The sequence below is a fragment of the Leucoraja erinacea genome, chromosome 15 (assembly GCF_028641065.1).
Source record: "Leucoraja erinacea ecotype New England chromosome 15, Leri_hhj_1, whole genome shotgun sequence".
In the NCBI taxonomy this organism is placed as follows: domain Eukaryota; kingdom Metazoa; phylum Chordata; class Chondrichthyes; order Rajiformes; family Rajidae; genus Leucoraja; species Leucoraja erinaceus.
In genome coordinates, this window is record NC_073391.1 from 13,123,056 (window position 1) to 13,144,629 (window position 21,574).

Here is a 21,574-nt window from a genome sequence, read left to right on the forward strand (position 1 = left end):
AAATTGCTGAGGCAGGGGATTGTAGCAAGTTCTTGGATGGATAACCAAGTTGCAAGAAGAGATTGCCTTGATACTACTTTCATAAAATCATATTAAGCACCTACAAGACTCAAGCAATATGGGTCCAAATAGAACTTTTATATGAAAGCCCACAAAACATATAAATTCTGAGAGCAAAATAAAAATGAATAAGCCTTACCCCAACATGAATCAATAAAACTATTTAAGGTTTTTAACTTCGGAAGTCAATTTATATACAGGTCAAACAACAAGCATCTGTTCTAAGCAGATATATCATCAGGGAAAGTTGAAACTTAAAACTAATTTTCTCAACACACACCAAAAGCCCAATACAAAAAGGTAAATTAGATAGGAGAAAGGGAGGGGAGCAAAAAGTGTGGTCTATGTACTTTTGCTTGTGCTGTATAAATTATTCCAACTTCCGTGCTATCTCAAGAATAGGAAGAGCTTAGCCCAAAAGCAACTATGTTCAGTTTGCTGAATTTATCAAATTGGACATTAATCTACAAGTAACTACATTAAATGAATGGATATGCATTATTACTGAAATTAAATTACAAATAAGTAATCAAAGGAATAAAGAAACTAATTTGAAGCACTGTGATTCACAGAAATGGACTGTATAATGATTAATTATCAGTTCTGGTACTATTGATGGAACATAAAATTATGCCTTTATGGCCTATTTTTGAATTAATTAAAATCTACAATATATAGGTACACTGGAGGTAGTGGTAATAATTGAAGACAATCTGCTTGAAATCAAGTTATCTAAAAATGTAGTTGTACATTTTGCCTGATTCTTGTAACTGGTGGCACAGAGGCGCAACAGTAAAGTTGCTGCTTTACAGCGCCAGAGACCCGGGTTCTATCCTAATGCGAGAAGGGGGATGGTAAATACAAATACTTGGCTTCTACTGTAATTCAAAACTTTGTGAAAATGCCAGCACCACAGTTATCAGCTCCTTATGCAGCCACTTCAATGTACTGTTTAATGCATCTCATCCCGTACAGTCACCAACCACATTTGTTATTAAGTTAACTGAAAGTCTTAAATTTACTGTTAAAAAAAGCTCAATGAGAACAAAACATTTTCTTTTGATGGCACAACTTTCAGAATAGTCAGCTTTCTGTCAGCTGGACAACTAATCACCTGCCTCTGAACCCCATAACAACAATCAAAAGCAAAATAAAAGAATGTTGTATTTAGAATCTTATAAAGACCCTGAGCAATGCTAATAAAAATATGGAAGGCAGCCTACCAGCCTTCCACCATACTAGAAGAAACGCCATAGATTAAAAGCAGCAGAAGCTCGGGCAGAAAAATCCCATGTTTTGCATGGGGGGGAAAAAAGGAGCAAAGGAACACTACGAAGTCCTTGAAAAAACTGCGTCCCTACAACATAAAAATGCATCCACATACTTGTAGAGTTTCATTTTTCAAGATTGATGAATTCCGTTTTTTCCTTGGGCTCGTGTTGTGCACTGATTCCAACGGGTACTCAAATCTAATAACAAAAGAATAGAGCAAGTTAATTTCCAGGACATTTTGCTCCAGAAGGCAACTCTTCCCATTGTGTTTATTTACATTAGCGGCTGAACGAAGAGTCATGCCAAAGTGTTTACCAAAGTAGTTATGCCACTGATCCAATCTTCGATTTTGGAACAAAGCATCAGTAAACACTATTGTATGGCCAGATTTTTTTTTTTTAAATGCTCCAATTATTATAAGAAATATTAGGGATGTCTTGATATGGTCCAAAGTAACGGCACAGCAATACAGAATTTACACACAACTTACGGTAATGAATAAATCCCAAAGATACTCTGTGGTGCGTGAAATTCAGCACGCAAGAGGGAATTGGGAATAAACGATTGACATGAATGTTTTGCAAAAAATTGGAATCTTGCATGTGTTTAAAGGAAGTGCAAAATAGAATAAAAAAGCATGGATACAGGGCCTTTGGCCAAACTCACCCATTCTGACCAAGATGTCCTATGTAAGTTAGTCCCATTTGCCTGTGTTTGCCCTACGTCCTCTAAATCTTTCCTATCCACGTATATGTCCAAGGATCATTTATATGCTGCTAAAGTAGTTACCTCATCTTCCTCCTCTGGCAGCTCATTCTATAAACCCAACATCCCTGATTGAAAAGGTTGCCCCTGAGGTTCCAATTAAACCTTGCCCCTCTTACCTCAAACTTATGTTGTCTGGTTTTAGATTTCTCTACCATGGATAAAAGACTCAGCATTCTTTAATTGGAATGAGAAAGGAATGCTAAAGACCTTCAAATAAGAATTTTGTAAGTTAAATCTAGACAGTTTATTTTTATATATCTCTATTTTGTATGCTCTCTAAAATTATTAGATGCTTTGAATCATCTTGTGTCTTTTTAAACTTCCCTGCAGCTTCACATTTACTTAAAGCCATTAAGGGTTATGAATGTCCATTGAATATTTCTAAGTATATGAAACATTCACAAGTTTGAAAAGTTTAAACCAACAATACCAACTAAAAGTAATTTAACTGCTTGTTCATCTTTCTAATTTCTTTCAAGGATTCATGGCCTCTTCTCATGATGTTCAAAGTCTGGTAAAATATTGCTGCATGCAAGTTGATAATGCCCACCACTGCTCACAATACAAGCACACCCATTCTGCAATTTGACAGTAATAATTATATTTTGATTCTTCCCAAGAGATATTGGGAGCCAGTTATTGAATGGTCAAAGAGGAGACTGCACTACACTGAATAACAACACCTGCAAATCTGGGCAATAAATCACACAAATGGAAAAGCGAAATTAACAACTTGAACAAGTTTAGAAAGGAGGTAGAAACAATCTCAAAGGTTCCTTGAACTTATCCAAAACCTCAACAGAGCCTGTATTTAGTAGGCGAGAGCCGCTAGTTAGGATTTACAAAATAAACTTGATGTCTAAAGCTACATTAATGCTAGATAAATATAGATATGCCATTTATTGTCACTATATATGTACAGTGAAATTGAAAGCTGCTCGTACTCAGTGCATACATATAATTTAGTACAAAAAACAAGAAACAGAAAAACAAAAACAGAAGGAAGGGGGGGGGGGGGGGGGGGGGGGGAAATAGGTGCACAATTCTGCGGCGCTATATACATATATACAGATGGAAGTCCAGGTGTTGGGCTGTGAAGTCAGTGCATGTGTGAATTTGAATTAAGAGTAGTTATAATTTTCGGAAAGCAACTATTTCTGAGTCTATTTGTCCTGGATTTGATGCACCTATAGCGCCTTCCAGAGGGCAGCAGGTCGAACAGTCCAAACGCAGGATGGGAGCTGTCTTTGATGATCTTCTTTGCCCTGCTAAGGCAGCGGGAGGTGTAGATATCCATCAGGGAGGGGAGAGGGCAACCAATGATCTTCTGCGCTGTCCTAGTTACCCTCTGAAGCCTCTCCCTGTCTGCCATGGTACAGCTGCCATACCATGTTGTAATGCAGTATGTCAGCAGGCTCTCGATGGACGAGCGGTAGAAGGTCAGCAGCAGGTTAGAGTCCAGGTTGTGCTTCCTGAGGACCCTCAGGAAGTGCAGCCGCTGCTGAGCCTTCTTGATGACCACTGTCGTGTTGTCTGTCCAGGAGATATCAGCAGCGATATCAGTGCAATCACTACCTATCTATCAGTTATATATATAGGACTATATCAGGGCTCGAAGTTAGCTATTGCCCGGGTGCCAATGGCCACCTAAAGTGCCGCCAGGCAACCTACATGCCGAGTCATTTTGCCCGGCTTGGCACTGCAGATACTGGTTTATACACAAGATAGACACAGAAAACTGGAGTAACTCAGCGGGACAGGCAGCATCTCTAGAGATAAAGGAATAAGTGACGTTTCGCGTCGGCACCGATTCCCCCCCCCACCGGCCTAATGTGCTGGAAATGTCTTCGAACGAACAATGACTATGTTTGGTAACGGAATGCAATCAAATGTGTTTTAATTCCCACTGTTATTATTTGTTTTAATCCATAAAGATAGATTAATTAAATTGTGAACACAAGAAACATTAAAATCAGTGTTCGATTATCACGGCTACCGTTGACACGTTATTACAGAATTCATTTTAACGGCAAATCAATCCTCTTAATAAGGAGTATCAGTATTGTAGTTATTTAATGAGCAATGTTCACAACTATACGTTGGATTTATCCAGGTTTTACTTCTACAGTCAGTCATATACATCACAAATTTGGTCACGAGATATTTCACTTGAAATTTTAATGTTAATTCTGAAGTGGGAATGATGGAAACATCGTTTATCAAGAGGTTTTATTTAAATCTGGTGCGTATTAACTGGGTATCTTCATTGCTGTTCACAACATATACATCTAATCTGAATGTCCAGTAATGTAGCATTTTGACACCTTTAAACATATTACCAAAAGAACATTTGCTGCAGTTATGTCCTTTGGCCATCTCTTGTCAATTAGTGCAATGTTCAACCTGTCCAATGGGTATAGTCGGTTTTAACAGCTATTATCATAAAATGCCTTTAGAAATTTCCTTGCAACCTGTATATTTTGTTGTGGATAAATTATGTGGAAAGCGAGAGTGTTTCTGTAACAATAGCAATAACGACCCATGCTATGGCCATGTCATGATAATTTTCGGTCCGTCACAGAAAACATGCTTGCATCAATCTATAGTGTGCATGGTTAAGCATATATGTTACCAGGGTCCAGGATTTATTGACACAGGTTGATCATACGCTGAATAATCCAACCACATTTTTGTTTGGAAGTGGAAAGAAATAATAGAAATTGCATTAATTTCAATGTGTAAAAAGAGTTGAGATAATGTATTATAATTTTGCTGCATGTCATTGTGGTATAATCATATCTTGATTTAGTTTGTGACTTTATTTGAAGCAGAACTAATATGTGAATGCTTCATTGAGCACAATTCCGACTGGAACTACGCACTTCGTCCGAGCACATTATTGTACGTGTCATGCAAGCCGTCTTAAATGACCACGTAAACTGTCATTTGGCGACCTAAAAAGCTGCCTAGATTGTCCGGCTTGCAACAGGGAAAAGGTTAAGTGAGAGCCCTGTATATACGAGTGAAAGTTAAGCCACATTTGGAAATCTCTGCAGATCTTACCTGAAAGAGCGATCAATAACTGTGAATGTATCACGGTGTTTTAGACGTTCAGAATGATGTATAGGTTCACCATTTAACAATGTATGATTCACTTCACTCAAATTAGTTAAAATAACCTGGAAAATAAATGTAATTTATCAAAATGTAATAAATGTAGTACAATACTGTAAAGTCCAATAATAAAGAAATTACCTCATTATTTTCATTCACTTCGAGCTTACAATGCTCTTTCGAAACATGAGGCAACTGGATACGTATGTCACAGTCTGTTTTCCTACAGAAATAAAACAAATGGAAATGTAAATGACAGCATAGGAAAGTTACATTTAGAATCATAAATGCAAAATAGTAGTCTTACCTTCCAAACAAACATGAAGATGATGTCAAAGGAAAGTTGCATCCATCTGCTCCAGTACGTTTGATAACTATGACTTTACCAAATTGTGCCATGTTTCTGACACTATTTTCTTACCTGCAAACAGATTTTAATAGGTAAGTGGCTGTGCTAAGAATATTTCATTCTAGTGTTGGTTATACACGATCTATACATGAATCTGTGTAGCAATGCCTCTTAAACACATTATCTACCCTTAAAAAAAAACCCATATATACTGAGATGGATATATGAAGACGATAGGCTGGGCATAGACATTGTGGGCTGAAGGGCATGTTCTTGTTTACAAAGAATGGATCCTGCACCCTCTCCTTCCCATTCGCCACTTCACTCCTACTTAAGGCAAGACTCCAGTATGAAAAGACTGGACCATTTCCCACCACAACCAACGCTTCACACCCACTCACAGCCTGACCTCAGTCTGCAAAGACTGTGCCTTTCTACACCCACCCCCTCCAATCACCACTTCACACCCAACCATCCACACCCGTCTGCGCTGCACAACATAACTTATCCAATATCAACAATAAAAATAGGAGGTGGAGAGACTTTTCAGAGGACAAAAGAGCCAGAAATCTACAGGACCTAACAATGTTTCCCCCTCTACTCTTAAGCTCTGTGCCAAACAGCTGGCACCGGTCTATACAGACATTTTTAACCAGTCCCTGCAAACATGTACTGTCCCTGCCTGCTTCAAAGTCTCCACTATTGTCCCTGTACCCAAAAAGGCAAGGATTACTTGTCTTAATGACTACATGCCTGTCGCACTGACCTCCGTAGTCATGAAGACACTAGAAAGGCTTGACCTGGCCAAGCTGAAAAATATCACAAACTCCCTGCTGGACCCTCTGCAGTTTGAATATCGGGCCAATAGATCTGTGGATGATGCAGTCAACCTGGGCCTGCACTTCATCCTACAGCACCTAGACCGCCAGGGGACCTATGCAAGGATCCTGTTTGTTGATTTTAGCTCTGCAATCGACACCATTGTGCCAGTGCTATTACACTCCAAACTTTCCGAGTTGACTGTGCCTGAACCCCTCTGTCGGTGGATCACCAGCTTCCTGACAGACAGGAAGCAGCATGTGAGGCTGGGAAAGCACATCTTGGACCCGCAAACACTCAGCATAGGAGCACCGCAAGGCTGCGTACTCTCTCCTCTCCACGAACGACTGCACCTCCACAGACACCTCTGTCAAGCTTATCAAGTTTGCGGACGACACAACCCTGATTGGACTGATCCAGGATGGGGAGGAATCTGCCGACAGGACAGGAAGCGTCACAGCTGGCGTCCTGATGCCATAGCAACAACCTAGAGCTCAATGCCCTTAAGACAGTGGAATTGATTGTAGACTTTAGGAGAGCTCCCCCTCCCCCACCATCAGCAACACCACAGTCACATCCGTGGAGTCTTTTAAGTTCATTGGAACCATCATCTCCAAGGACCTTAAGTGGGGGGCTACCATCAACTCCAGTCAAAAAGGCACAACAGGTGATGTACTTCCTGTGGCAGCTAAGGAAGCACAATCTGCCACAGGCAATGATGGTCCAATTCTACATGGCCATCGTAGAGAGTCTGTTCTCACCTTCTCCATCATGGTTACACAAAAAAGCTGGAGAAACTCAGCGGGCGCAGCAGCATCTATGGAGCGAAGGAAATAGGCAACGTTTCGGGCCAAAACCCTTCTTCAGACTGATCGGGGGTGGGCGGGGACAAGAAAGGAAAAAGGAGGAGGAGCCCGAAGGCTGGGGGATGGGAGGAGACAGCAGGGGGACTGAGGAAGGGGAGGAGACAGCAAGGACTAACAAAATTGGGAGAATTCGATGTTCATGCCCCCAGGATGCAGACTCCCCAAACGGAATATGAGATGCTGTTCCTCCAATTTCCGGTGCTGCTCGCTGTGGCCATGGAGGAGACCCAGGGCAGAGAGGTCGGAGACGGAGTGGGAGGGGGAGTTGAAGTGCTGAGCCACCGGGAGGTCAGCTTGGTTATTGCGGACCGAGCGGAGGTGTTCGGCGAAACGATCGGCCAACCTCCGATTGGTCTCACCGATATAGATCTGCTGACATCTAGAGCAGCGGACGCAATAGATGAGGTTGGAAGAGATGCAGGTAAACCTCTGTCGCACCTGGAACGATTGCTTGGATCCTTGAACGGAGTCGAGGGGGGAGGTAAAGGGACAAGTGTTGCATCTCTTGCGGTTGCAAGGGAAAGTGCCCGGGGAGGGGGTGGTACGAGAGGGAAGGGAAGAATTGACAAGGGAGTTATGGAGGGAGCGGTCTTTGCGGAAGGCAGATATGGGGCGAGATGGGAAGATGTGCCGAGTGGTGGGGTCACGTTGGAGGTGGCGAAACTGACGGAGGATTACTTTTTGTATGTGACGGCTGGTGGGGTGAAAGGTGAGGACTAGGGGGACTCGGCCCTTGTTGCGAGTGGGGGGATGGGGAGAGAGAGCAGTGTTGCGGGGTAAGGAAGAGACCCTGGTGCGAGCCTCATCTCCATCATGGTCTGGTTTGGCTCAGCCCAATACCTGGAGGCTGCAGCGAATCGTCTGATCAGCAGAGATTATTGGCTGCAACCTTCCCTCCATTGATGAACTGTTCACTGCAAGGGCCAGGAAGTGAGCGGGCAAGATCATCTCTGACCCCTCTCACCCTGGCCACAAACTCTTTGAATCACTTCCCTCTGGAAGGCAACTCCGGACCGTCAAAGCTGCCACAGCCAGACAAAAGTAGTTGCTCTACTCAACAGCCAAAAATCTGTAGCCTCCCTTTGATCTGGTATTTTGTTGGTTCACATGCTTGATCAATAGTGTTTTATCATTATTAAAGTTTAGTGTTTTCTGAGTCATTCGTAACTGTCACTGTATGTCATGTGTTACTTGTGGGCGGAGCACCAAGGCAAATTCCTTGTATGATAATACTTTGCCAATAAACTTACTTACTTGTGCTGTATTGTTCTGTTCTATAATTGTCAATACCACTTCCCAACATTGCTGTACCAAATGCTGTGGATTTACACAGGTCATTCACCTTGATTGATCTAAAAGGCACTCTACAAGAACATCTAACATTGACAGCTAGGCGCACAGCAATTTCAGCAGGTTACCAAAGTGTTGCTACATTATAAAGGACATCTTAAACAGTCTGAAGAAGGGTCTCAACCCGAAACGTCACCCATTCCTCTCCAGAGATGCTGCCTGTCCCGCTGAGTTACTCCAGCATTTTGTGTCAACCTTACATCTTAAACAGTGTTCATTAAAAAATGAATATCATCTCATTGAACCCAGTCAGTCACCAAAAGAGCGAATAAAATATAATGTACACCAATCTGTAGTTATAAAGTTTAGAAAAGGTTATGGAGATAGAGTCATGCACAGATGGAAGATTTGAAAACACGGAGAACTTTTATTTTAAAATTAGGCATATTGCTGGATCCAGGAGGCAATATGTCAGTAAATGACAGGGCTCGAATGAGTGTTATAGAGCAGGTGGACCAAGAAGGCAGGTACATAGATCATTAAAAATGGCTTCACATGCAGATATAGTGGTCAGGGTAGTTTTCAGCACATTGTCAATCAGGGCTTTAAGCATAGAAGTTGGGATGTTATGTTACAGCTGTACATGGTGCTGGTGAAGCCACAGTTGGAATATTGTGTTCAGTTTCGGTCATCCTGCTATAGGAAAGATGTTGTTAAACTGGAAAGAACACAGAGAACATTTATGAGGAAGTCGCCAGGACTTGAGGCCTGAGCTATAGGGAGGTTGGGCAGGCTAAGACTACATTCCTATGAGGATGAACAGTGATCTTAAGAAGGTTTTTTAAGTGCAGAGTAGGGGTATCAAGATTCATACGTTTTTTTTTAATTACCATGGATAATCGTTACGAGTCACGCTGCATAGGCCATGAGATGAAAACGATTTGTTAACTACAACTGTTAGCACTAGTTAACAGCCAGTAGTTAACACGTAGTTATACAATGTGTCATCAATACATCGATCCACATTCCAAATGTAATTGTGTTTTGACCATGTATTAAAGACAATAAAATAAAATTCAATAAAATTCATGGGGGAATTTAATAAACTCACTGTCATTGCTCCGGACCGCGAGCATGGGTTTCTTCTGGTGTGCAAGTAGTCACGTTATTTTATTATTCTCTTGCTCTCTCCCTCGTCCTCTCTTGCTGTGTCTCTGTCTTAAGCTCTCTCCTTCCCTCCCTCTCTCGCTGTGTCTCTGTCTTTCGCTCTCTACTTCCTTCCCTCCCTCTCTCGCTATGTCTCTGTTTTTCGCTCTCTCCTTCCCTCCCTCTCTCGCCGTGCCTCTCTGTCTTTCGCTGGAGTAACACAACGGGTAAGGCAGCATCTCTGGAGAGAAGGAATAGGTGACGTTTTGGGTCGAGACCCTTCATAGATCCAGCCTGACTTGCTGAGTTCTCCAGCACTATGTTTTGCTCTTAAAATAAATCTGTGGTCCGCTGAAGAAACAACACGATGGAAGTGCAAGTTTTGCTGTACACTTCATACTGGAGAACATATCATAATACACCCAGAGTGATTTAATGGGGTTACTTTTTTTTTTAATCTGTTGTCTAGAATGAATCGATACCCACCCTATGTACCTTACATCAGATTTAAATCGGAATTCTGATTTTTGTTTTCCTATTTGTCAATTTTTTGTGTCCAATTATTTGACGGCCAATCAACCGCTGTCTCTAAGGGGGTTGTGTCCAATCACCAACGAGCTTCCCTTAAATTGCGGGAGCTCCGACTTCTCCAGCCCGTGTTGCGGGGTTGGAACGACGCGGAGCGGGGACGTACATCGCCCGGTGCGGCTTCATGGCCATGGGACATTCCAGAGCTCGCCGGGGGCTCCAACTTTGTGACTTTTAGACCGGGAGCGGGGCTGTAAATCGCCCGGCTGGGAGTTATCATTGCCTGCCTAGGGCTTGGACATCGGGAGAGAAATGGAGAACAGGGGAGAGAAAAGACTTTGCCTTCTATCACAGTGGGTTCACAATGATGGATGTTTGTGTGAATTAAATTGTGTGTATATCTGTAGGAAATTGTCTTTGTTTGTATGGCTGTGGAAACGGAATTTCGTTTGAGCCTCACTGAGGCTCAAATGACAATAAATGGTATTGTATTGTAAAATTCCCGTCCAATCAACAAATCGGTCTCCTCCCGTCCAATCAGCTGCTGTCTCCAAGGACATTCATTTTTCTATTATCTGCCCCCAATAAGAAACTGCATTTTCAGATTAAGTGTTTCAGTGAGGAGAAAATTAAATAAGTAGTACCAATAGTTTTTTTCCAGCCTAAATCATGAGTGGTGAATATTTTATTGTGGGTGGTTTTATTTAGCAAAACAATAGTGCAAGCGAAAATATTTTATTATGTATATTATATATATCACTATAAAATTTTATTATATATCACTATCAAATATCTATAAATTTCAGATGTGTGCACCCCTGTGAAAATGAGCATACTGAGACTTTAAAAGACAGCAGAACATGCAGAAAGAAAGAGGCGACAAAAAAATGGAGATTATATACCATTATGTAATGTAAACAGAGAGAGAGAGATGCAAGAAAGTAGCTATGACATATAATACACAATAAATTATATTATAAATACACAATAAGCAAGTTATGAATTCTTGTACTCTTACATGGGTATTATCGCACATAAAAAAAATCCCCCCTCCCCTTCCCAACCTCACGGACCTTAGAGTACCCATAGTTCATAAAACCCATTTCCATCACTGAGTAAGGGGAATTCCAGTCAACATGGAATAGGAGCACATACGGTGGCATGGAGAACTTTAAGCCTATTTAAAGGGTACAAAAATAATTCTGGTGCAAAATTACGAGCCCAGCCCACCACCCTTCCCCCCAAACGTCGCACTCCACCTGCCACGACAATTCTTTCCTGTCCCACCTGTGGGGCTGAGCAACTAGATCGTGATCAATAGAACTGCGTCACCTGGACCCGTATCTTTGCCCTGGACTCCGTGAGATTACCTAAAAGGGTACATTTAAAGACGAACGGATGCCTGTGCCGTGTTCCTCCTCAACATACATAATGTTACTAGCTTGGATAAGGCATCTTGGTCAGCATGCACTATTTGTCTATATTACATGGAGCACACATTCTCCGGAAGCAGGGTGCAAGAAACTTGCAAGCATTGCATTTCAAAAAGCGCGGGTTTCCAGGGATCAAGTAAAATCAACGTAGAAATAAAGAACTGCAGCTACTGGTTTATACCAAAGATAAACACAGAGTGCTTGAGCGATTCAGCCAGTATCGCTGGAGAAAAACAAATATAGGAGACGTTTTAGGTCGGGACCCTTCTTCAGAATGGACGAAACGTTACCTATTCCTTTACTCCAGAGCTATTGTCTGACCCACTTATTCCAGCACCCTGTCCAGTTGTCGGAAGCCCTGTCTGTGCACATGGGTTCCCCTCGGAAGCATTTAGTCAGATCCGCTTTTCTAGATTCACAATGCGAAACTATGAAGATCAAAATAAAGAGACACACGGAACACACAAAGGTCGGAGGAACTTAGCGCGTCAGGCAGCAATCTCTGATCAGAATAAACTAGATAGACACAAAATGCTGGAGAAAAGAAATTGATGATGTTTCGCGTCGATACCCTTCTTCAGACCGAAAGTCAGGGGAACTAGAGATATGGAGGGGTGAGGTGAGAAAACAACAGATCAAAGCAGATAGGAATGGGAAATGTTCATTGTTAGCCATGAGGAAGGTGACAATGAGGCATACAATGAGTAAAATTAATCAGGAGGCAAGTGAAAGTGATCGGATAACAAGAGTGGGGGAGGGACGGAGAGAGTGAGTGAAGCAATATTCATAACGCTGGGTTGGAAGAATAAATTATGTTTGTTTCAAGAGTCGGGAGATAACAGTAAAACGGCGGTACTTCCTTCACGCATCCAGCGGCAAAGCCCGAGAGACGAAACACCTCCAGCTTGCCAGACATTTAAAGTCTTTCTCCCTTGGAGAGATAAAAACGTCGCCATCGGCTGGTTTCGTTGTGAGAAACGAAAACAAGCGCCGCGAAAAAAGATATAAAATGTTGAAGCGCCTCTGCAAGTTGGCCAGCATCTGAAATGCTACCTGACCATGTCTTTTTTTTTAATTTGTAAACCGCCATCTGCAGTTCCTGGTATCCAAACGGTGCAAGGAGGCCGGCCGGCCGCGTTTTTCCACTTGAGCGCATTTAATCTGGTCCAGTGAAGATACACACAAAAGGCTGGAGTTACTCCAGCATTTTGTGTCTGATCTTCGGTATAAATTAGCATCTGCAGTCCCCTGAATTAGTCGGTCAGAAAAAGGGTCTCGACCCAAAACGTCACCCATTCTAATCCTTCTCTCCAGAGATGCTGCCCGTCCCGCTGAGTTACTCCGGCATGTTGAGTCTATCTTCGGTTTAAACCAACATCTGCAGTTCCTCCCTATATTTAACACACCCGGCGACAATCTCTCTAATTTCACCTGCAGGTGCCAATTCCTACCAGTCCATGCAGTTTGCGAGTAATTTTACGTTTCTTCCTCCCGCTGCCGCTTCTCCTCTCCCCGCTCCCGGGCTCCGGCTACGACTGATCGCCAGCGCCCCGCGCGCGCCCCTTCAAATGTCGCGCGGCCCAACGGTCGGCAGCAACGGCCGCTCCCGCCCCCGCCCGCGCCCGGGCCTCGCGCTGCTGCCGCCGTCGCTGCTGCTGCCGCGGTGGACGGGCGCTCCTCCGGCGGTAAGTGCACGGCCAAACGCTTTCCATCCCCGACAAAAACACCACGCCGTTCGCCCTCCTCACCTCACAAAATCGGTCGACTTCCACCTCCCTCCATCCGTCCGAGTTTACTTTTCGAAAAAAAACAAACGGTTTGAATTACGGCGCCAAAGGAAGCGATTGGGTCGCCGCTAGTGCGCTTTGTAGCTGAAGCTGCCAATGGGGACGCGGCTGCGGGATCCGCGCCCACGCCCTGGGGCCGCCTCCACTCGCCGGCCGCTGCAGCGCCGCCTCCGCCAAAGATCCTGCTATAGATCCTGCTATAGGATCCTTGGCCTCCACTCGTCTACCCCGCCTCTCACTCAAATATCCTATTGCGAGCTCCAGGATCTTTGCTCTCACTCACTTTCCGAGCCGGCGTCCATTAGCCGCGGAAACTAGCGCCCCATGATATTTCCAAAGTCTTTCTGAAGAAGACGTCTCCAACCCGAAACGTCGCCCATTCCTTCTCCCCAGAGATGCTGCCTGTGCCGCTGAGTTACTCCAGCATTTGTGTGTCTTATCCACCGGTGTCAACCAAAGATTATAGAGCGGAGCTCCTCTAGTATCTTTGGTGTAAACCAGCATCTGCGGTTCCTTCCTGCACAATGCAAAGTCATTTCCACATCGATTACATTCTCTTGACCAAAGCTAATCTTTGAGACCTTAAAAAAAAACAAGTGTGGGAGATAGAATAAAAACTGGACGTGTAGGAAGGAACTGCAGATGCTGGTTTAAACCGAAGATAGACACAAAATGCTGGGGTATCTCAGCGGGTCAGGCGGCATCTATGGAGAAAAGGAATAGGTGACGTTTCGGGACGAGACCCCTCAGTCCTGGAAAATTGTAGATTTCAGGGAAGGGGAGACAGGTTTGCAGAGGGTGGACGGACGTTACTTCACGCAAAAGAAAAGCGAGGGAATGCAAAAATGAATTTTAAATAACGGTGATTGTCTCAACCAAATAATGATTTTTGTTTGGAAATTAAATGTGACTAGACCAAGTGCAGACCCGTTGGGTCTGCTCCCCCAATGGTGTGATCCCCCAACCCAATATTCCACCATGCACCCGTCTCCTCCAATGGAACTGAAGCCGTTCTCAAAAGTAAGATTCCAGCACTGCCCTGCCTCCCTCAGCAGTGGATTAAAAAAAAAAATCCAATGGCACCTTCCCTGCCTGCTGCAGCAGTGAAAAGTTCAGAGTGTTCCTGTCTTGCAACTTTGTTTCGAAGTGTGTTGGAAGCTGACATGTAAATGAAGAAGCCAGTTTATTTTTGAAATACTTAGGGGTGGGGGGGGGGGGGGGGGGGGGAGAAGGATTTGATTAAAAACGTGTACTTCAACACGATGAAATGGAAAAGACCTCGGAGATTGAGCGTCAGGATTGGGAGTGGCAATGAATCAAAGGAAGAAATGCAGCCGGCAGCCGTACATGCAAATAGATCCATTCCGATTGGACATCTGCGAGCATTGGCCATTCCGATTGGACATCTGCGAGTATCGGGCACGAATCAAAAGGCAGAAAGGGATCCGGATGGCAGCCGGACGGATAGCCCCAGAGTTTTATAGATATACTAGACCAAGTGCAGACCCGTTGGGTCTGTTTCCCCAACGGCGTTTGCAGGGGGGTGAGAAGAGGGGAGGGAGGATGAGGAAACGGGATAGATTTGGGAGGGAAAGGAGAGCGGGGTAGGGGGTGAGGGATGGGGAGAGAGCTTTGGGGGAGGGGGGATGGGGTGGGGGGGGGAGGAGGGAAGGGATGGGGAGAGGGGGTGGGGGGAAAGAGTGGGGGAGGGAGGAGGAGAGGGTAGTGGGAGTGATGGAAGAGGGACAGAGGGATAGGGGAGGGGTGTGGGGGGGGGGAGAGAGGGAAGGGGTGGGGTAGAGAGGGAAGGGGGTGGGGGGGAGAGAGGGATGGGAGAGGGGTGAGGAGAGGGGGAGGAGAGAGTGGGAGAGAAGTGGAAGAGTGGGGAGGGAGAGGTAGCGGGGGAGTGGTAGAAGAGGGACGGGGGAGTGGTGGAAGAGGGACAGAGGGGAAGGGGTGGGGGAGAGAGGGGAAGGGAGATGGGGTGGGGGAGGGAGAGGCGTGGGGTAAGGGGGTAGAAGTGGAAGAGTGGGGGGGATGGGTAGGGGGAGTGGGTGAAAGAGGGACAGGGGGCTGGGGGGGTGGTGGTAGAGAGGGAAGGGGGGTGGTGGAGAGAGAGATGGGTGGGAGAGGGAGAGGGGTGAGGAGAGGGACACATAGAAACATAGAAATTAAGTGCAGGAGTAGGCCATTCGGCCCTTCGAACCTGCACCGCCATTCAATATGATCATGGCTGATCATCCAACTCAGTATCCTGTACCTGCCTTCTCTCCATACCCCTGATCCCTTTAGCCACAAGCGCCACATCTAACTCCCTCTTAAATATAGCCAATGAACTGGCCTCAACTACCTTCTGTGGCAGAGAGTTCCAGAGACTCACCACTATCTGTGTGAAAAATGTTTTCCTCATCTCAGTACTAAAGGATTTCCCCTTTATCCTTAAACTGTGTCCCGCTTGTCCTGGACTTCCCCAACATCTGGAACAATCTTCCTGCATCAGACAAATGCAATTCAGGACTTTTCTCTTCACAAGCAAAGTCAGAATGACGGTTAGTGAAGAATTCGAATAATCCCTGAGCTTTCTCTATGGCAACAATGTATTTGAGCATTGGGCATTGTGACATCACATGACAGAACGTTCACCAGGTGCTGGGGTTGGTGCTGCTTCTATGGGTGAGAAGCCAGTTTATTTTTGAAATATTGAGGCGGGGGGGGGGTGAAGGATTTGATTAAAAACGTTTACTTAAACACGACAAAATGTAATGAGGAGGGGATACTTAGAAAGAAAAGCAAAATCTCTACCGAAATGGAAAATATGTCGGCGATTCTGCGTCCGGTTTTGCGGGGAATCAAAGGAAGAAACGCGGCCAGAAACATAGAAACATAGAAATTAGGTGCAGGAGTAGGCCATTCGGCCCTTCGAGCCTGCACCGCCATTCAATATGATCATGGCTGATCATCCAACTCAGTATCCCGTACCTGCCTTCTCTCCATACCCCCTGATCCCCTTAGCCACAAGGGCCACATCTAACTCCCTCTTAAATATAGCCAATGAACTGGCCTCAATTACCCTCTGTGGCAGAGAGTTCCAGAGATTTGCCACTCTCTGTGTGAAAAAAGTTCTTCTCATCTCGGTTTTAAAGGATTTCCCCCTTATCCTTAAGCTGTGACCCCTTGTCCTGGACTTCCCTAACATCAGGAACAATCTTCCTGCATCTAGCCTGTCCAACCCCTTAAGAATTTTGTAAGTTTCTATAAGATCCCCTCTCAGTCTCCTAAATTCTAGAGAGTATAAACCAAGTCTATCCAGTCTTTCTTCATAAGACAGTCCTGACATCAGATTTGGAGACCCAGGAATCAGTCTGTTGAAGTCTGTTGTACAACTGCAGTAGAACCTCCCTGCTCCTATACTCAAATCCTTTTGCAATGAAAGCTAACATACCATTCGCTTTCTTTACTGCCTGCTGCACCTGCATGCCTACCTTCAATGACTGGTGTACCATGACACCCAGGTCTCGCTGCATCTGCCCCTTTCCCAATCGGCCACCATTTAGATAATAGTCTGCTTTCCCGTTTTTGCCACCAAAATGGATAACCTCACATTTATCCACATTATACTGCATCTGCCAAACATTTGCCCACTCACCCAGCCTATCCAAGTCACCTTGCAGCCTCCTAGCATCCTCCTCACAGCTAACACTGCCCCCCAGCTTAGTGTCATCCGCAAACTTGGAGATATTGCCTTCAATTCCCTCATCCAGATCATTAATATATATTGTAAATAGCTGGGGTCCCAGCACTGAGCCTTGCGGTACCCCACTAGTCACTGCCTGACATTGCTGATTCTATGGGTGAGATGCCAGTTTTTTTTTTTTTTTGAAATATTGGGGGGGGGGGGGGGGAGAAGGATTTGATTAAAAATGTCTACATAAATACGACAAAATGTAATCAGGAGTTTCTATAAGATCCTCACTCAATCTTCTAAAATCTAGCGAGTACAAGCCGAGTCTATCCAGTCTTTCTTCATATGAAAGTCCTGACATCCCAGGAATCAGTCTGGTGAACCTTAACCATATAACCATATAACAATTACAGCATGGAAACAGGTCATCTCGACACTTCTAGTCCGTGCCGAACACGTATTCTCCCCTAGTCCCATATACCTGCACTCAGACCATAACCTTCCATTCCTTTCCCGTCCATATAACTATCCAATTTATTTTTAAATTATAAAAACAAACCTGCCTCCACCACCTTCACTGGAAGCTCATTCCACACAGCCACCACTCTCTGAGTAAAGAAGTTCCCCCTCATGTTACACCTAAACTTCTGTCCCTTAATTCTCATGTCATGTCCCCTTGTTTGAATCTTCCCTACTCACAGTGGGAAAAGCTTATCCACGTCAACTCTGTCTATCCCTCTCATCATTTTAAAGACCTCTATCAAGTCCCCCCTTAACCTTCTGCGCTCCAAAGAATAAAGCCCTAACTTGTTCAACCTCTCTCTGTAACTTAGTTGCTGAAACCCAGGCAACATTCTAGTAAATCTCCTCTGTACTCTCTCTATTTTGTTGACATCCTTCCTATAATTAGGCGACCAAAATTGTACACCATACTCCAGAATTGGCCTCACCAATGCCTTGTACAATTTTAACAGTACATCCCAACTTCTATACTCAATGCTCTGATTTATAAAGGCCAGCACACCAAAAGCTTTCTTTCTTTCCCACCCTATCTACATGAGATTCCACTTTCAGGGAACTGTGCACAGTTATTCCCAGATCCCTCTGTTCACCTACATTCTTCAATTCCCTACCATTTACCATGTAATTCCCTACCATTTACCATGTAAGAGGAGAGAAGTGGGAGAGTGGGGAGGAAGGGGTAGAGAGACTGGTGGAAGAGGGACAGAGTGGTAGGGGAAGGGGGTGGGGTAGAGAGGGAAGGGGGTGGGGGAGAGAGGGATGGGTGGCAGAGGGAGAGAGAGAGAGGGACACATAGAAACATAGAAATTAAGTGCAGGAGTAGGCCATTCGGCCCTTCGAGTCTGCACCGCCATTCAATATGATCACGGCTGATCATCCAACTCAGTATCCCGTACCTGCCTTCTCTCCATACCCCCTGATCCCTTTAGCCACAAGGGCCACATCTAACTCCCTCTTAAATATAGCCAATGAACTGGCCTCAACTACCTTCTGTGGCAGAGAGTTCCAGAGATTCACCACTCTCTGTGTGAAAAATGTTCTTCTCATCTCGGTTTTAAAGGATTTCCCCCTTATCATCAAAGACCCACACCATCCTGGCCACACATTCATCTCCCTGCTACCTTCAGGTAGAAGGTACAGGAGCCTGAAGACTGCAACAACCAGGTTCAGGAATACCTACTTCCCCACAGCCATCAGGCTATTAAGCCTGGCTCGGAGAAAACTCTGACAGAATGACAGTTAGTGAAGAATTTGAATAATCGCTGAGCGTTCTCTATGGCAACAATGTATTTGAACATTGGGCATTGTGACATCACACGATGGAACGTTCACCATGGGCTGTGGCTCCTGCAAAGGCATATGTAAATGAATCCATTCCGATTGGCCATCTGTGAGCATCGGGCATTGTGACATCACACGATGGAACGTTCACAGGGGGCTGCTTGTGTGGGTGAGAATCCAGTTTCTTTTTTGAAATATTGAGGTGGGGGGGGGGGGGGGGGGGGGGGGGGGGGGATGTAGGATTTGATTAAGAAAGTGTACTTAAACACGACGAAATGTAATGAGGAGCGGATACTTAGAAAGAAAAGCGAAATCTCTACCGAAATGGAAAAGACGTCGGCGATTCTGCGTCCGGTTTCGGAGTTGCGGAGAATCAAAGGAAGAAACGCGGCCGGGAGCCGTACATGCAAATGGATCCATTCCGATTGGACGTCCGCGAGCATCGGGCATTGTGACATCGCACGGCGGGAACGAATCGAAAGGCAGGAAGGGATCCGTACTGCAGGCAGGCGGACTGATGTGAGTTTTATATATTACTAGACCAAGTGCAGGGGGGGGGGTCTGTTTTCCCCCAACAGCGGGGGGGGGGGGGGGGGGGGGGGGGGGTGCACTCATATTAACCACCCCCCAAACTCACAGGTGGGGGGGGGGGGGGGGGGTGGGTGAGAGGAGGGGAGGGAGGGGAGAGGAGGAGGAGGAAACGAGGGGGACAGATTTGGGAGGGGGAAAGGAGAGGGGGGAGGGGGGTGAGAGAGAGGGGGATGGGGAGAGAGATGGGGGGGAGGGGGGGATGGGGAGGGAGGGGAGGGGGGGAGGGGGAGGGAGGGAGAGACGGGAAAGAGTGGGGAGTGAGAGGGAGGAGGGGGTAGGAGGGGAGGGGGGGGGGCGGAGGAGAGAGGGAGGGGGGGAGGGAGGGGAAGGGGGGTGAGGGAGAGAGGGAGAGGGGTGAGGGAGAGGGGTGAAGGAGAGGGGTGAGGAGAGGGAAACATAGAAATTAAGTGCAGTAGTAGGCCATTCGGCCCTTCGAGCCTGCACCACCATTCAATATGATCAAGGATGATCATCCAACTCAGTATCCTGTACCTGCCTTCTCTCCATACCCCCTGATCCCTTTATCCACAAGGGCCACATCTAACTGCCTCTTAAATATAGCCAATGAACTGTGGCCTCAACTACCTTCTGTGGCAGAGAATTCCACAGATTCACCACTCTCTGTGTGAAAAATGTTTTTCTCATCTTGGTCATAAAGGATTTCCCCCTTATCCTTAAACTGTGACCCCCCTGTTCTGGACTTCCCCAACATCTGGAACAATCTTCCTGCATCTAGCCTGTCAACCCCTTAAGAATTTTGTAAGTCTTTATAAGAACCCCCCCTCAATCTTCTAAATTCTAGCGAGTACAAGCCGAGTCTATCCAGTCTTTCTGCATTTGAAAGTCCTGACATCCCAGGAATCAGTCTGTTGAACCTTCTCTGTACTCCCTCTATGGTCTGTTTCCCCAACGGCGCGTTTGGGGGGGGGGTGAGGAGAGAGAGGGAGGGAGGAGGAGGAAACGGGGATAGATTTGGGAGGGAAAGGAGAGCGGGGTAGGGGGGGTGAGGGATGGGGAGAGAGCTTTGGGGGGGGGGGGGATGGGGGAGGGGGGGGGGGGAAAGAGGGGAAAGAGTGGGGAGGGAGGAGGAGAGGGGTAGCGGGAGTGATGGAAGAGGGACAGAGGGATAGGGGAAGGGTGGGGGGGAGGAAGGTAGGGGGTGGGGGTAGAGAGGGAAGGGGTGGGGGAGAGAGGGATGGGAGAGAGGGGTGAGGAGAGGGGGAGGAGAGAGTGGGAGAGAAGTGGAAGACTGGGGAGGGAGGGAGGGGTAGAGGGGTAGCGGGAGTGGTAGAAGAGGGACAGAGGGGTAGGAGGAAGGGGGTGGTGGTAGAGAGGGAAGGGGGGTGGGGGAGAGAGAGATGGGCGGAAGAGGGAGAGGGGTGAGGAGAGGGACACATAGAAACATAGAAATTAAGTGCAGTAGTAGGCCATTCGGCCCTTCGAGCCTGCACCATTCTCCATTCAATATGATCACGGCTGATAGAAACATAGAAACATAGAAATTAGGTGCAGGAGTAGGCCATTCGGCCCTTCGAGCCTGCACCGCCATTCAATATGATCATGGCTGATCATCCAACTCAGTATGCCGTACCTGCCTTCTCTCCATACCCCTGATCCCCTTAGCCACAAGGGCCACATCTAACTCCCTCTTAAATATAGCCAATCAACTGGCCTCAATTACTCTCTGTGGCAGAGAGTTCCAGAGATTCGCCATTCTCTGTGTGAAAAAAGTTCTTCTCATCTCGGTCACAAAAGATTTCCCCCTTATCCTTAAGCTGTGACCCCTTGTCCTGGACTTCCCTAACATCGGGAACAATCTTCCTGCATCTAGCCTGTCCAACCCCTTAAGAATTTTGTAAGTTTCTATAAGATCCCCTCTCAGTCTCTTAAATTCTAGAGAGTATAAACCAAGTCTATCCAGTCTTTCTTCATAAGACAGTCCTGACATCCCAGGAATCAGTCTGGTGAACCGTCTCTGCACTCCCTCTATGGCAATAATGTCCTTCCTCAGATTTGGAGACCAAAACTGTACGCAATACTCCAGGTGTGGTCTCACCAAGACCCTG

At 45.8% G+C, this 21,574-nt stretch overlaps 1 protein-coding gene and 1 long non-coding RNA gene across 2 annotated transcripts in view; one reads left to right on the top strand and one right to left on the bottom strand.

The window, feature by feature from the left end:
- mki67 (marker of proliferation Ki-67) overlaps positions 1-21,574 on the bottom strand; it is a 274,252-nt gene that overhangs the window by 33,772 nt on the left and 218,906 nt on the right. Inside the window, 5 exon segments of the mRNA XM_055646690.1 lie at positions 1,445-1,529; positions 5,164-5,279; positions 5,356-5,437; positions 5,522-5,635; positions 13,097-13,182. Coding sequence (XP_055502665.1) covers positions 1,445-1,529; positions 5,164-5,279; positions 5,356-5,437; positions 5,522-5,613 — 375 coding nt within the window. The 5' untranslated portion in view covers positions 5,614-5,635; positions 13,097-13,182.
- LOC129703955 (uncharacterized) overlaps positions 13,169-21,574 on the top strand; it is a 51,520-nt gene continuing 43,114 nt past the window's right edge. The window contains exon 1 of the long non-coding RNA XR_008724661.1: positions 13,169-13,330. This is a non-coding gene — a long non-coding RNA (uncharacterized LOC129703955). The remainder of the gene's footprint in view (positions 13,331-21,574) is intronic.